This window comes from Numida meleagris, chromosome 2, assembly GCF_002078875.1.
Source record: "Numida meleagris isolate 19003 breed g44 Domestic line chromosome 2, NumMel1.0, whole genome shotgun sequence".
Taxonomy (NCBI): Eukaryota; Metazoa; Chordata; class Aves; order Galliformes; family Numididae; genus Numida; species Numida meleagris.
In genome coordinates this window covers 17124921-17142083 of record NC_034410.1, presented here as the reverse complement: position 1 = coordinate 17142083, position 17163 = coordinate 17124921, and the positions used below count along the sequence as shown (strand labels likewise).

General features: G+C 37.7%; 1 protein-coding gene across 2 annotated transcripts in view; it reads right to left on the bottom strand.

Moving 5' to 3' along the window:
- PIP4K2A (phosphatidylinositol-5-phosphate 4-kinase type 2 alpha) overlaps nucleotides 1–17163 on the bottom strand; it is a 103417-nt gene that overhangs the window by 9077 nt on the left and 77177 nt on the right. For both annotated transcript variants that reach the window (XM_021385907.1, XM_021385905.1), the window contains exons 5-6: nucleotides 10820–10966; nucleotides 8032–8070 (exon numbers count right to left, since the gene is read on the bottom strand). In XM_021385907.1, the coding sequence (XP_021241582.1) occupies nucleotides 8032–8070; nucleotides 10820–10966 (186 nt within the window). The remainder of the gene's footprint in view (nucleotides 1–8031; nucleotides 8071–10819; nucleotides 10967–17163) is intronic.

Sequence of the window (17163 nt, the reverse complement as noted above, 5' to 3'; positions counted from 1 at the left end):
ATGACCACTGCAGTAACCACTGGTTTTAGTACTAAGACCCTCAAATGGGTTGTTTTCAGAGGGCAATGACTGAAAGCTTGCTTTAAAGAAACACCCAACCAAGAAAACAAATGATAAAATAGTTCCTTTGGCATATTTGGTCAAGCAACACAGAAGTACTCATAGCTTCTGCAATCAGAGCCTTAAAAAATTTTGCCCATTCAGCCTTTCTCCCTGCCCTCATCCTTAACAAACATTAGGGAAGAAAAGGCTTTGTTTACAAAGAAATGTCGCAGAACACCTGAGTGTTAATCCTCATTTGCAAGTCCTCCCACTAGGAATGAAAAGCAGCTAACATCAGCCCACTGGAATATCCTCCACAAGCGTAAGCAGTAAGTACATAACTTCACCAAAGACAGTACTTTTTATAAGTTTATTTTCTTTCCACAACACAGTAAGGAAAAGATCTCAGAGGTACTTTTTTCTTCTCTGAAACACACATACTGGAAAGCACAGCTTTAAAATACTAGTGTCACAGCAGACCCTGCAATGCCTTTATGCATCTTCCCAATGGGCAGAAGCTTTTCCTGTTGATGGGCTGTGCGCAGAAGTGGCCAAAATGCTCAGCTCCCTGACTCTTCAAATTTATTTTCCTGGAGTTGGAAATTAGGAATTGCTCCAGATCCCACAGTGCTCCATTTGTTTAGAGAAGTAACCACTATCATCTAATTATTGCTTCAAACATTTAGTTATGAATCCACATTAAATTCACTGCATCCCAACACCTAAGAACGTTAGAGAAAACCAAGGTCCAAGCCTGTCTGCTCCGAACCATTACCACGTTGCGCCTAGAACATTATGATGCATTAAAATACACTCTAGTGTTGCTCCAGAGGCTTTCTACCTATTTTAAACTGAAAATAAAAGGAAAGCCCCGCCTAAGGGCACTGCTTCTTCGAGTGAGCTGTTCTGAAGTGCTTCCCTTACAGGTGCCATAGATGCATCCTAAAGCCAGCAGTGATTTGGTTACTGCTGTACAACAAGAGGTTTAGGAGCAGAGGGAGTTTCAGATAAGCATTCTGAACCAGCAGCTGCAGGGACTGTCACACACAAACAGCCCTGCAGACGAGGGCTGGTTCTGCAGGGGCGGGCTGGGGATGCGGGGATGCTGCCAAGGCCAGCGATGGAATCTGATGTGTGGGAGGCTCAAGAATGGAGAGGTTTGGATGAATTCACTGAGGCTGAAAGACTAATGAAAAGAATGCAGAAACCAAATTCCCTTCACTGCTAGCACCAAAGTCACTAAAAAGTCCTTATCTTGGGTTATGTTTGCGCCCAGTTGTCCCGGTTGTAGATGACACTAGGCAGAGGTTAAAGTGAAACAAACCCATCAACACTGAAAAAAGCCCTATCAGTGCTGCATAAGATCGGGGGAGGCAAGGTGGAAGGATGTGCCTGCGGCTCAGAGACAATGTGTGGGTCCATGGGCAGGCCCTGCCGGGCAGGCCAGGGACTACTTTCAATGGAACTGAGCCAGCAATGCTGAGGCCCCTCCAGGCCTCAACACCCTGCAGGTTTTACCTGAGGGCATGTTTCCTCACCCAGATCCCACAGCACTGAAGGCCTAGCAAACACAAGCATAAACTAAAAGCCAGAGCTGAGGCAGGTACAATAGAAGAAACCTGAGCTAAAAAGCTACATGCCAGTGGTTGCTCTCACCACATTAACTTGAATGATGCCCCCCAGCCTACACTCTTCCTTCTAGGTCTTACCAGACAAAGCCTTCTGTCTTTTTTTTTCTTATGTGCTGAACAGTATCACTCCATATTTACTTGAAGATGAACAGCTCTAGGATACTGTTGTAATCCAAATATTACTAATGACAGCCAGCACTAGTAGCAATTCTAGTAGCACTTTTACTGCAATTAATGGCTTAGAATTTATTTGAAGATTTAGGAATTAAAACCTATGACATATACAGCTAGGAGGGGCTCTAACTTAACATTCATAATGTATGTGTCCATACTGAAAAATTAAAATACGAACATTTTATTCTGATGCACTGAAATAAATACAAGGAAAACCACGTTGTGGCAGTCTGAAACACTATCTGAATGAGAAAATTGAGACTTTGCTTTAATGAAATAATTGATACGATTAATTTTTCATGAAGTCTCAAATATTTCCAATGAAGCAAAATCCTTGTTGGAAAAAGATTCTCCCAGAATGTAATTCATTATAATGAACGTATTACTATCATTAAAGAACTAAATATTTTAAGAGCTGCACAGGAGATGAACATCTAACTACTTCCACTAAATTAATAATAGATTTTCTTTCTGAACCACTTCCATCATTTTTAATCCCCTACTTAAAGATGCAAGAAAGGCACAGTAGTTTTACAAATATAAGTATCTATTTACTAGAACAGCATGCTACTTACACACTTCAGGTTCCCATTCTAAAGTCTGTCATGGTTACAGGCAACTTTAATGATAGGAAGGTTTTCCTGTCATTGAAAAGTCTGAAGACCAATAAAGTGGTTTTATTTTGGACTACGAAGACAGGATACATAAAGCCAGATTCAAAAACTAAAATTACTGTGAAGAATCGGAGGTGAAATTTAATTTCCATATGAATATGGATATAGTTTTTGCAGATGTCTCATACATCTCAATTTAGCATCCTATCCTAATATGTTAAAATGAAGATTAGTAATTTTTTTTTTCCAAAGGGATTTTTTGTATCATGACCTAGTATAACAATCATGGCTGGTATTAATGCTGACATTTTGGAAGAAGCTTGCTAAAACAGCTGTAGGACAGTTAAATTTGAGAATAATTCTTGTACTGAAGAAGGGAAAAAAACCCCACAAACTAATTTCACAACCTGACAGCAATTTCTCAGCTAGCAAAGGCAAAGAGTAGCTTGTGGGAGAAATGTTGCACAGAAATCTTGTTTGTTTGGAACTAGTCACCAGCCACCTTATTCCCACAGCTAATCACTGGCAAAATTGGGCTGACAGTTTATACATTTTGAAAATGGTGCAGAATATCTGCCTAGAATTAAGTTCCGTATCCTAGGCTTCTTGTCTTAGTGACTGGCTTGCATTCACTTTTTTCTTTTTCTTTTTAAATTAAATAAGTTATGTTAACTTTAAACTCATTGTGCTTACCAGCATATGTGGAAGGCAGCATTTTTAAAAGAAGGATATTATGCTACATTTACTTTGCAATAATTTGGGACAGGTGGTTTTGAACTGAGTCAAAAGTCTGAAGTCATCAGATCCACAAGAAGAAAGAATAACTAGAATCTCCTTTGGAAATCTGGAGATGGGAGCTGCTTCCCTTTGCTGGTTATGGAAGCTGAGTCCAAGCCTCTCCTGCACAATTTGCCTTGTCCTGGGCAGATGTTTCTGACCAAACAAGGTCCTACCACAGTGTTTAGCGTAACGGCAACGAAAATAAAGGTGCAACCCCAAAAATGGGGTTTGAGAGAGAACACTGAAATGGTTGTAGAAAGTACAAGGAGGATTTTTACAGGACAAAAGATTGTGCAAGAAATTGTAGATGGATTAGGAATTCAAGCATGTACAAAAGTAGCAGCTAAAAACTTGCAAATGGTCTGGAAAATGCATAGGGAATTATCCCTATAATGAATATTTTCCTGCTGCAAAATGAACAGGAGACGTAAAATGCAATACAAAGATTCTTTTTAAGAAAAAAATAAATTGTTTTAACACAGAGAATACAGACTTTTAAATGAAACGAAACCAAATACCCATTCACCCACCCACCGACCAGCCTAAGGGAAAATAGTGATTTGCTTGAAAAACAGTCATGGGTTGGTGTCACACGACGGCTAGATGTTGAAACAGGAATCTGAATTCTGAATATTTATTGTTATCTTTGCAATGTATGGCAGTGTGATGATTTGAAAGTTATGATCTCTGCATATGTCAACTTGAGATTTCACAGAGAAACAGAAGTCATGCTTCAAGCCTGTTGTGTGAGACTGGCAAACAAGCAGATTGAAATAATTAAAAGAAATAAGTAAAAAATGCATTTTCAAAGTAGCAGGAAAAAATCCTAAGTTTTGGGGATGATCTACCTTGAATCAAGTTTTACCTACTTCAAGACTGTGTAAACTTGTTGCTAAGGTCCTGTATTTACTATCATTTTTATGCATTTATGCTTATTTACCACAGAGGTGGTAATACAACCAATTTTATATTAATTGAAAGACACATAATTATCAATCTGTGAAATTCTACAAGAAAGATGAAATATGGTAGGTTTCACATCACTTAGCTTTTATTATTTTTCTTGAAATTTCTCTCAGAGTCGTTCACTCACTAGCAACATCCTAAAGTTCTTTATAACTACAAGTACTCTCAGCTGGAACTGCTAATTTGATGCCATCCTGAAAATACAGCATAATTATGAGCAGACAGACCACCAGGGGAGTTCTGCATTATCCTTGTTCCACTTAAGAGGGCAAAATTGTCCAAGGAATGAATAGAAAATGCCCACTATTAATTTTTTTTTAAAAGACAGAACTAAAGACTAAAAAAAATAAAGGAGCAGCTGTCAGAACATGACAACTGTTGAAACATACTGTTCTTTTTAAATTCAAGACATCTGTAAGTGCATGTTATGATATTTGTTGCCAAGAAAGTGATGACTTTATTATTAAAAATATCACTTACAATGCAAATGAGAAGAATTGTGTGTTAAGGTGAAATCTAAGGGATGGAGCTTGTCTCCACACTGATTATCATAAAATATTGATATGACAGTTTCAGAGCTTATCATCAATATGTTAGGATACGAAACAGTTGAAAACAGTCAAACGGAAGATAAACTGAGAATAAGACAGAAAGTAACATTCTAACATTCTTCAGAGTCATCCAGACAGCTTTTCTTCCTAAAATCTTAATCTTGAATCTTAATACCACTTTTACACTACAAAACTGAAATAGAAGAATACTTCTTTTTCCTGATTTCGTACTTTATGTTCCAATAAAACTTTCTCTATAATTGATTGGTTCTTATTTATTAACTACGTAACAAAGAGTATTTTGATAGGAAAATGTTTCAAGAACATCACCATTTTATCCAAGTTTGCCATTTCAGAGTAATTTATTTAAAATTTGCAACCTTCATTAGAAAGTGACAGAAAGATCCAGTTTTCTGATTTCCGGATTCCACAGCTGTAAAGGAAGCCAATACTACGCTTGACATTCTGAAAACCATTTGATTACTTGAATACTGCCATTTGAAATTAAATACAAATTCCTTAAAAGCTCATTAAAACCTACATCATGGCCAGACATTTTTAGCCTTATATTTTACCATCAAAAGATTATTGCATTTTATTGCTTTTCTGTTTTTCATACGAGAATAGCAATAGATATCTCTACAATAAGTAATTAATTAATGTTGCTGATAATTGGAATTTGGTTATTATTAATATCACCCTGCAATGACATTAGTAAACTGATGATTTAATTTGCCCCTGGCTAAAAGTTAGCTAGTAAGTTACAACACCAGACAGGTATTTGAGATTTTTTTTCTCTTGTTTAGTTATTCAGAACAATTTTTTCAAACTTATTAGATTTCAACACAATTCTCAGGGTCCCCAGTCCAGTGACACGCATGCAAAAACACATCTCACGATAGCAGGTATTTAGCACTGTTTATATTGCTTCAAAAGTCAAGCATTCCTTGTCTGTTCATACACAAACACGTTTAAGCTTAAAAATGGTTCTTTAGAAATATGCTAAGTAGTTTATATGCAAGGAAATTAATGCCTATTGCAGGACAGGTTCAGATCACAATGATCTGAACCTAGAGTTCCAAATACATACAATGAAGACGCTTGTGTATTCTTCCGATCCTTTCTAGACCAAAAGACAGATTTCAAAATGTATACACAAAACATGTAATAAGCAAAATATGATTTTACCCTTGCTTGGAATTATCTGCTAGATTCTGAAGAGTTTGTACAATGTTGTTCCCTCTATGAAGTGAGCAGTCTACCCAATTCATTCTCCTGCTTAGAAATGTTGGTTCTGAGTGGCAGCTTGTCACCTCTTTGCTGAATTATGAGTAGCAAGAGTCTGTTCTAACAGCCAGAGACTGTCTGCTTACAGCTTAATAAACTGTAGTTCTGTCTCCAAGAAATCAAATGCATTTGAAAAGAGTATGATGTGCGAGACTTAGAAGATCAGAAGGAGAATTTGGGGGGAGCAATTTTTTATACAGCTTTCATTTAAATATGCAAAATGGAAGGGGTGGCTCCAGACATACAGACGTTCATAGGAATTTTGGCATTGGCCTCACTGAAGTTAAAATTTCATATTACATGTGGAGAATAATTTTTCTATACAGTTATACAGCTTTGTTTCAAATTAGCTATAATCAACTTAAGTAGCAATTTTGCCATAGACTTGCATGAGAACAGAATTCAGTGATTCTTTCAGGTTCTAGCCAGTTATATAGTAACTAGATATATAGTTACTAACTACATATCATCAGTGCATCCTGATTTATCTGTATACTATTTTGAGACATATTCCTAAAACTCCTCAAAAACTTAAGCACCAAATATCTGCACAGCATCATCTCTTGTAGAGCTAACTGTGTAATACTGATAACATTTACATTATTATTCCAAGCATTAATACTGTAATCTGAAGCAGTCACATCCAAGTAATTTGCCCTCCTCATTTATATCAGATCATTTTAGCACTACCAGCAGAAGCTTTCAATGTCACTAGGTATCACTTGTAAGAAACCTGAAGAGTTAATATCTTTGTTTTAAAAACACTAGAGTTGTGCTACTAAACAAGACCAAAAATAGACCACAAGGAAAGAATGGAGACCATTCAAGAAATGATCTTAAGGGCCCAAAACAGAAAAAGAGAGCTAATGCAGATTACTGCAATGGCAATTGACATTTGTGACATCTTAGTTGCATAATGCTGGAAGAATTTTAAGTGTTCAGCCACGCCTTAAGAGGAAGTGGAAAAACTTAGCACACAGAGTTTATTTGCAGCTAGAAATGCATCACTGACAGCTACTGCAAGCCCCTTATTTCTTACTGCAGTTTTGTGATTCATAGAAGAGTTAAAGAGGCTGGTATGATATGACTAATGCTTAGGATAAAAACAAGTGACTGGAATGGAATTTTGTGACAAAACAAAATGAAGCCTTTTAAGCAAATTGCTGAATGATCTTATGCAACAGCATAATTCAGAAGAATTATGGAAAACTTAGGAAAACTAGTGTCACGAGTTCCTAGACCACTCAAAAATTTGGAAATCTAAGAAGACTTACAGAATGGAGACTATGTCCCACTTTCAGTTATCTGCAGAATCTTTAGACAAACCTCACGTGCCACTGTATTTCACTGGAACCTCAAAGAACACTTTGAGAATGTTCAATTTTCCACATGAACTCAAATTGCAGATGGAGAAAAACAAAGTGACAACTTCCTTTTAGAGAAAAGTTACAGCTATAGAATTTGAAGGAGACTCACTCTCATTACACCTACGCGTGTCCACGTCTGTCAGCTGCTGGCTTGTTTGTACAACCTTTACATAACCAGTGGTTCTCACAATTCAAGGTTTGATTCATTTTTACATTTATAATAGGAGTAGTGCCATGTCACATAGTTCCATAAATCTGTGTCCATAAATCTTTATATTAAAGAGTAAGAAAAAGAAGATGAGGAAGCAAGAAGAGAATGAAGTTCCTGATGTTTTCCTACCACAGGGCAGGCCCTGAAGAAACTAAGAAGAGAAGAGAAAAAAGGAAAAGGAGGAGGTAGACGAGTGGCTCACTTACCTCTGAAATTTCAACACCATCGCAAACCAATAGTCAAAGGTCTGCGGTAAATACAGGAAAGATAAAGGACGGAATAAGGTAGAACTCAAGCAGGAGAATATGACAGAAAAAAAAGAAAAGGGGCAGAACAGCACTGATTATCCTTGTCCTGACACTAGCTAGCAGTTTAGATAACTGAAAAGTAAACAGAAATGCACCATACCTTTTCTTTGTCACTGGCTTCTCGAGCCACAGTAGAGCCCTGAAACAGAAAAAATGGATCTAAAAATGTGCATATGTCAGAAACTAATTTGAAAACTTTACGATAACAGGTCAAAAAGTGGATGAACTGCATCCTTCTGAAATAAAGAAGGTGATACACGAGGTAGAGTGTCTTAAAGTTCTGCCATCGCTTGAAGAAGATGTATCATGTGAGAAGAAAGATGGATTAAATCCTCAAATGCTCTGTATCTATTGTCTCTATGACTGATGGAGGTTTCTTCCTTGTGTCTCACCCTAATTCTGAGACAACCTTGGAAGTTCAGTTTGCCTGGCAGACTTCTGATCTTTTTGTGCCAATTTAGACGTATAGTTGTGGGATAGCCTACTCTATATTACTTGGGAATATGTAATACACATTTTAAAAGGATGTCACACAATATAAATACATACAAATATTAAAAAAAGATCACAAACAAGAACAATGTACCGCACAGCAACATGAAGTCAAAAGAAGAGATGAGATCAACAGAGGATTTACAAGATTTACAGCGTTTGCCAATGGCATCTTGGGTATTTTAAGATACTTCTTTTTAATGACTGAAACTAATACGTAATATGGTACTTTTTGAATAAGCTGTAGGCGACCAAAAAATGGCTGTATATATTTCTTTGCAAATTTCTTGGAGAAGGACCATACCTTTAAGTACCCAGAATTTATCAGGTAATAGCACTGCAAGAAATAGTAGCTATAGTTATGTCTTCATAATACCATAACGTGATAAGCATTGGATATTGAAAGAGTGGTACATCAGCTCTCTCTTGTTGGAAGGTACGCACTGTGTAAAGAAGTGCTCGAGTGTACCTGCACTAGCCTGAAGAATGTGAGGATTCACAACCACACATTTTTATACCATGTTTCGTTCTGTTTGCAGAGAAAACTTAGAAAGAACAGAGAGAAAAGATAAATGGACAGCAGCCCTTCAGTATTACACATAGTCCAGCAAGCAGAGATTTCATTTCATTATATCTTTAGCCGATAAAGAACTCCAACAAAAGTCTATGATATTTTAGTTTACTGATTTACTTATACTGTATTCTGTGCTCTACCTACCTCCAGAACTATTGGGTCTGGACAAAGATCAGCAGAAAACCAAATGAAAAAAGAGGATTTGCAATAGTAAAAATTATGGAGGTTGTGAAATTTAACACTGAAGTAATCTTAAGAAAAAGTCTCAGTGGACAGGAAAATACCTTTGAAATCCTATGCTGATCTGTAGTAGAAACTTTTGTCTAAGTTGGTGTCAGAAATACTCACCTACAAAAAAGGAGTCTGAACCTGTAACTGCAGATGCTGTATCAACAAAATTAAGAAAAAAACTACTTATAATCTTTGCGGTGTCATTAGAAATATGCTGAGAGGAGTTCATTTTCAAGAATAATATGACATTGATGCTGAATTTAAATTGCAAGAGAAGGTTATCTTTACAGCAATTTTGCCCGGCTGGACAAATTGAACAGTGTAAAGAAGCATGGAAAGAGGTAAGCAGCAGCAAGTGTGGTGCTGTTTAGACCAATGATAAGGAAGTATTATACGCTATTTGATTTTTGTTGCTGTGCTTTTGTCCCATTTTTTAATGCATGTGGTCATTATGATGCTCTAAAATACATATAGTTGTCTCAAATTTTGGAAGTTATTCATTACCCATTCAGGTCACTCGTTCTTAGTTGCACTTCTGGAGAAAATCCTCCAAAAAAAGGCAGCTTATGATTGAATAGTTGCTTTCTGCCCCTCTACTAGTCACGTCATGCATCAACTGGGTTATTTCAAATGAAAAACAGCTTAAATCTGAGAGAGTAAATTCAAAGAAGAGCAAAAACAAAACAAAAATATCTTTCTTCTGTAAGCTCTGCCAAATACTGAAAACCATTAAGTCAACAGTTGGGGAATCAATTCTTACAGATCAGGTTCAGTCAACTATACAACCAGTTTCTAGGTAAATACCCAGGAATGGTTGCTGCAATATATAGCATTACACATCTCTTAATACAGAATGCTAAATAAATATCTTAAAATAAGTATGCAGATGCACGTAGTGATTCAAAACAGAAATTAAATGCATTAGAAAGAAGTAGCTTTCTAAGGGAGACATTATGGAGGAAATAAAAACAATCCCTTAGGTAGAAGCCTAGAAAGACTATGAATGTATTTCAGGCATTTATTCTAAGTGCCTGTATATTAAATATCAGCAAAATTACATTTTAGAACAAAACTAAAACATATCTTATGATAAAAGCAAAAGAAATTCTGTATTTTAAGAGCAATTCTCTTTTTATCAGAACTATTATTAAAATGCAGAAGGAAATATGCAACTTCTGCAGAAGTGATGTACTTTGTAGTAGCATTTTGTTGGTTTAAATAATGACATCATGTAGTCATTTTATAAAAGTCCTCTGCACAATCAGCTGCGGCTTTCCATAATGTTGAGAAAAGCCTACAGTAAGCAGAATTCTTATTTGTGTGAAGTGTTTTACCCTTAGCCATTAGTTACATACAACAAACCTTTTTCGTTAAATCGCTCCATTTAAAACAATGCAGATAAATTTGTGGTTTCTATAAAATCATTCTTCTGCTTTTCTAAGCTCAGATGCAGAAGTACACCAACTAATTAAGGTTATTACATAACACAGGGTTAAATTCATTAAAATTTTGAGCAATCTTCAATCATCAGCAGTTGTATTAAAGATTTTAAGCTACTTTGTCAGTTATTTAATCTGCAGTTATTTCTCACCTTTAAATCATATTTTCTATAAACAGATAAACGATGGCTGAACACATTTCTTGTAACGATCATATATATTTCAACTCCATCGACAGTGAGCCGGTACATGCCCAAAAACTGGGGAAGAAGTGTATTTCCATGACACTCCACAATAAACTGCAGAAGCAAAAGAAAAAACAAGAATGAGGACGGTTATACTGGATATAAATATGTATTTACACACTTCAAAAAATGAAACAACCAGAAACATCACATCTATTCATCGAACATATATTTGGGTGGCGACAAACATTTGAGAAATCACACCAAAACAAAGCCCTTTAGCAGGAGGCTATCCTGCTTTTTGGTCAGTGTTTAAAAAATAAAACTGAGAACTGCTTAATTTGTAACTTCTACAGATGATGTCACTGGAAGAGCTGGCTGCATGTGACAGATCAGTCCCCTTTTGTGGTTCAGAAGTGCACCTCATGCATATTTGGTACTGGCATAAAAAAAACAGAAATAGTTTTCCAAACATCACATTACTGTATTTTATACTCTGTTATCCCTTTTTTAATCTGTTTCTCCATTCTCAGCGTGATGACCATTTGCGGTGCTGTCACCAGCAACAGGTATTATTTACTACCAACAAATGTCTCCCAGCGCTTTGCTGCTCAGAGCTGAGCAGCGATGTACAAGGATCTTTTTAAAAAAACTTACGAATAATTTCATTTCCTTAAGGATGCCATATTGCATTACAAACATGCTATCAAGCTTGGAAAGTTTCACCATCTGCACCTGAAGCCAGACTTTATTTATTTAGGTATTCAGCGTTTGATGACAAATAATACAACCAAAGCTCTTAGAACTCTGAAGATTTTGCAATTTTTGGCTCTGTTAGCTTTAAGGAATTTCTTTCAATAATTTTACATTGGAATCTGCACAGACCAATATAAACTTCCCTTTTTTAAATGGCAAAATCAAAAATAGCTTTTAAGAAAGATTTAAGAATCCTGAAAACAACCCGGTCCGGCAAGAACCAAAGTGAACAAGCAACAAAGCTTGAAACTATTGGCTGTGAATAGAATACGGTTTAGACTAACAACTCTGACACATCAGTTCTTCAACAGTTCAGGTTATAACAACATTTTTGGTCTGTCCTACAGCTTTATTAGAGGTTACAACCCATATACATGCCACAGATGCTCCAGTCTAGCACCGTAAGCTCAAAGCCCCAAATGCAAAGCAGCCTGACGGCCACAAAGGCAATTTCAGTACTGAAGAGTGCACAAAGATTATCATCCTGCCTCTGAGAAACACTTCTGTTTTTAACAGATACTGAAGTAGAGTTGTTGAATTACAGGTTTCTGGCCACAGGCCCGTGTACTGGATACATAGCTCATTTTGACCATCAGCAAGTTTTCCAAAAGATCTGATCATAAAGAGAAATTACAACCCTTAATGCTAAGGTTACAGAAAACATATTTTAAATAGTAATCCTTGCTATTCAGGCTGCACTGCTTACACTGTTACAAACATCAAGCATTTGGCATATATCCTAAAGGTTAATGTCTTTCTAATGCTTTAGAAGGTGGCAAGTTCTCATAACAGCGTTCATTAAATGAGTCCCTCTATATATTAGTTTCTGCAATGATGATAAAACAAATCTAGCTTCCAAGAAGAGTTTAATGTCACAGAATTTCAGGCACTCAATTATTTAAAGGATCCCATCTATTTCTAATCTTACAGCTCTGACCTATGGAATTTGAATTCCCATGCAGTTAAAGGAACACTGATTCAAGTTTTCTAGATAAGGAACTGAGATGCAAGAGAATTAGGGACTTTGTGGCACATGAAGGAACAGACTTGGGCATCTGAAGGACCAGGCTAATCCCTGCCTTCCCAGTCGCCTTTCCACCAACTGCTAGGGCACAGTCTTGACACTTAAACACTCTTCAACACTAGATACTGCTAACTCTTCTGATTTTAATCTTGCTGGTCCTGAATGTCCCCATCTGTAAAATAGCAATGCCCTTAACAAAGAATATGGGCAACACACTCCTGAAACAGCAAAAAATAAATCCTTTGGTTAGCAGCAAGCAGCCACCTCCCTAACTTTTCTTTAATATGAGCCATGGGAAAAGGCAACTAATGAGAGTAACTTAAGTCCTATTTGTAAGTTGTCGTTAGCCGCCTGCCAACACTGTTGTTTCATTGTAATATTTTGCTAACAAGTCTTCTCAAAAGTCCATGTTACTAGTATGGACCACAGGTCATGAAATGCTCTGCTAGTATTTGTGCCTCATCTGACAAAAAAGGACTTGGCTATACTACTGCAGACTGCTAAGAAACCTTCCCAAGGAGGACCACATATTGCAGCCATTTACTCCCACTCACAGATGACTGCATAGACTTGGGGCCACTGCAAGTTAAAGAAAAGCCCCTAAAATGATTTTAGTGTTTCCCATGACAACATTTCTTATCCTGGTGGAGTGGCAAAAGAAAGAGGGTGGAATGCTGCTTGCTTTCAGAATCTACAAGGTTGGTCTACAACTTCCTACCTTTGAAACTATCAATCCCCCATATCTGCATCGCAGAGGAGGCAAAGCGTGTCATCTGTTTGGGTGGCAGCCCAGCAGGACTTGCATTGCTGACTGTGGTTGGCAGATTTTCAATTTGTCCATCTTGATATAAATGAAGTAGCAATTTAGTCACCTCATGGTGCCTTTTTAGGAATGATTTCCTGAAGTTTCCCACTCACAGCTGGAATAAAAGTGAGCCTAGAAAATAAGCCAGTATATGCTTAACAGGACTGCTAAATTTCAGCGAAATAAAAGACCTGCAGTCTTTTATGTTAATTCTTTCTAAAAAGAGCATTAAAATAATTCTATCAAGCAGCCTTGCTAAATAAATCTGTAACCCTTAGCTAATACATTCACAAATCCTTATATGCAGTAACAAAATCCATTTTTAAAGAGTGCTAAAATAAACACCCTATCATTTTTTCTTATTAATTCAGACAATTTTCATTTTTCTGCACAGCATGAGGACAATATTGCCATTAACAAAATAAAGTATCGTCAGCATGTTGACACATTCTATCAGCTGTGCGGCATATAGTTTTCAAATATGTAATTTTCTGAGCTCTCCTGAATCCCATGCTTAAAGCTGAAAATAAGTTAGAAATTCTTTATGACCTCACATTCTCATTATTCTTTGTATAAATATAGCCTCAAAATTCCTTAATAAGAATAGAACTTACACTGTCTCATTTCACATGAAAAATATGACTCTTAGCTGCTGCTTCTTGGTAATGTTAGTAAGCTATCAGGATGACTAAAAGATAACATAGTGCATACAACTGTATTGGTAAATACTCTGTGCCATTTCTAGCTAGTTTTGAAAAATACAGGGTAAAATTCCTGTTTTTGCATTTTTTTTTCTCCTAGAAAATAATCTGTGGAATGAGTTTGACATTAATGAGGACTAGATCCTCCAAGTGCAACGTAATCTGAACGTGATCACCAGATGTGATTATCTAGGCTGCTTATCTGCTACCAGGAACGTTATTGATAACGCTAGGCTCAAATGAATCACTGGGCTTGCTCTGTCTTCTGAAGGCGCCCTGAACATCGTCAGTAGCAGAATTTTAATATACTATAAGAAACAGCTGCTGGTGAAATCCAGGCCTCTATAGAGTCCGTGTAGCCGAATTCATTCTGTCATTTTGTGTAGCTAAATATTTAACTAATGAAACTTCTCATCACTCAGTGAAGTTTTTCAACATGGTTTCCAGTAACAATTCCAGTCCATGCTGGTCTGTCCCATTTGCACAGGCTGAATTCCATCTAATGCCCGCGTTAACCAATTTTTTATCTTCATGGCCACCTTTCCTATAGGAAACAGTGGGCCCACTGAAGTAGGTGAAATGTGGATTGTTTAGATGTGAATATTTTTATTCCTATCTCTATTTTTCCTGTTTCTCCTGTTTTTTTTTTCCTATCAAAATTGCTTTATATGACAGGGCAGCAGGCCATGTTCTATGCAGCATCCTGATTCACACCAGGAGCCAGCAGAAGGGCTTTCCCTAGCTCTGCTTCTTAGCAAATCTCCATAAATCTTATATCTTACCACACTGGGACACTGAATAACTTTGCACTATTCTTCAGCTTCTGAACCATTCTCTCCTGATATTATTTCCACTTCTTACACTTTATTGTCTGTGATTTTTCCTTTCACTTTTCTTCCTGTTTCTTTCACATTTTTTTCTCTACAGAAGCTAAGGTCATATTTTTGCTGCTTTTGTTTTCTCCTTCAGGATTCTCCTTTTCCTTTTTAGCTTGTTTCATCCCTTCTTCTCATCCAGTTCAGATCACTCCTGTGTTTCCTGCCTGCGGAAAATGGGCAGTTTCTCCCCTTTACCAGCATGCTGCATCTGCTATTCACTACTTCTGTCAGTTGCCATAGAGACAGGCAGGCAGTGCAACGGGTATCAGTTCTGCATTTATTACCTGTGTAAGGAAGAGGATGTGCAGTCGGCAGCCCCCTATAGAAACCTGCAGTATACCTGCACTCGTGATTAGATTTATACTAGAAAGCTTGTACACTTACAGTTCCCTCTTGTTCACTTGCCTTGGGATGTCTTCCCAATTTCTTTTTCCTTACAAAAGCACTTACATCACCTGGATGTCAGCACCAAGGAGAAAAATACTCCTTTTGAAGTCCATTTTAATGAAGAAAGGTGTGCAAAAGGTGCTGTTTTTTCTTACAAGAAACTAAAGTTACTTCCATTTTATTTTTAAAAATATCCACCCTGTCTTTCATCTATTCTCAGATGGCACAGGATTGCACTGTTACATCAATTGACACCAATTTAATCTTTAAAGCAAGTTTAGCTCACTGAGAAGGACAACATGTCTCATTCAGTTCAGAAACCAGAACATCTTACAGAATTTTGTTCAACTGGCACCGATTTCTGTCCTTGAAAATATGTGCAGTTTATAAAATATTTACATTAGTATATTCTGTGTTTTTATGTAAATTACTCCATAAAATTTTTGCATAGGGCAATGTATCCAAGGGAAACATATACACATAGTTTGAACATATACTGAAATTAAAATTTTTCTTTAAGGAACACACAGAGTACACCTGTTCCTTATAGATATAGTGAAATCCTGGCAATGGACTTATCTCTGACTTTACTGAGCTCTCCTTTAACAGTGTCAAAGGTCTTAACTCCAGTTTTCTGATCTGTGCTTTTGGGGTCTGAGTATAGGTTTTAACCAAAACAGCAGTAGGTTTGGAGGCATTTCAAGCGAGTATCTCTTTTTGCTCCCAAGTACTATTTAGGTGTTTAATATGCTTGATTAACTTAAACAATTTTAAGTTTTGTACTACTTCTGAAGGTAGGTAGGGACAATACAATAATGATTTTTCCAGTATTTCAATCTGGTCCTTTTGAACATATTACAATGCTTCCAGCGTATTTGGCAAGTAAGTGATATTCAGCTGAATAGTTCTTAAAGAACAGCTACAAGAGTCCTGCTAATCATAGAATCATAGAATCATAGAATGGCTTGGGTTGAAAAGGACCTCAAAGATCATCGAGTCTCAACCCCCCTGCCAAGTGCAGGGTCGCCAAGCACTAGACCAGGCTGCCCAGAGCCACGTCCAGTCTGGCCTTGAATGCCTCCAGGGACGGGGCATCCACAACCTCCCTGGGCAACCTGTTCCAGTGCGTCACCACCCTCTGTGTGAAAAACTTCCTCCTAATATCTAACCTAAATCTCCCCGTCTCAGCTTAAAACCATTCCCCCTTGTCCTATCGCTATCCACACTCACAAACAATCAATCCCCCTCCTGTTTATATGCTCCCTTCAAGTATTGGAAGGCCACAATGAGGTCTCCCCGGAGCCTTCTCTTCTCCAAACTAAACAAGCCCAGTTCCCTCAACTTTTCCTCACAGGAGAGGTGCTCCAGCCCTCTGATCATCTTGGTGGCCCTCCTCTGCACTCGTTCCAAGAGCTCCACGTCCTTCTTATGCTGGGGGCCCCAGGCCTGGACACAGTACTCCAGATGGGGCCTCACAAGAGCCGAGTAGAGGGGGACCACCACCTCCCTCTCCCTGCTGGCCACTCCTCTTTTAATGCAGCCCAGAACACAGTTGGCCCTCCAGGCTGCCAGCGCACACTGCTCGCTCATGTCCAGCTTCTCGTCCACCAGGACCCCCAAGTCCCTCTCCGCAGGGCTGCTTTCAAGTACTTCTTCCCCCAGTTTGTATAAATACCTGGGATTGCCCTGGCCCAAGTGCAGCACCCTGCACCTGGCCTTGTTGAACCTCATTAGGTTCTCGTGGGCCCACTTGTCCAGCC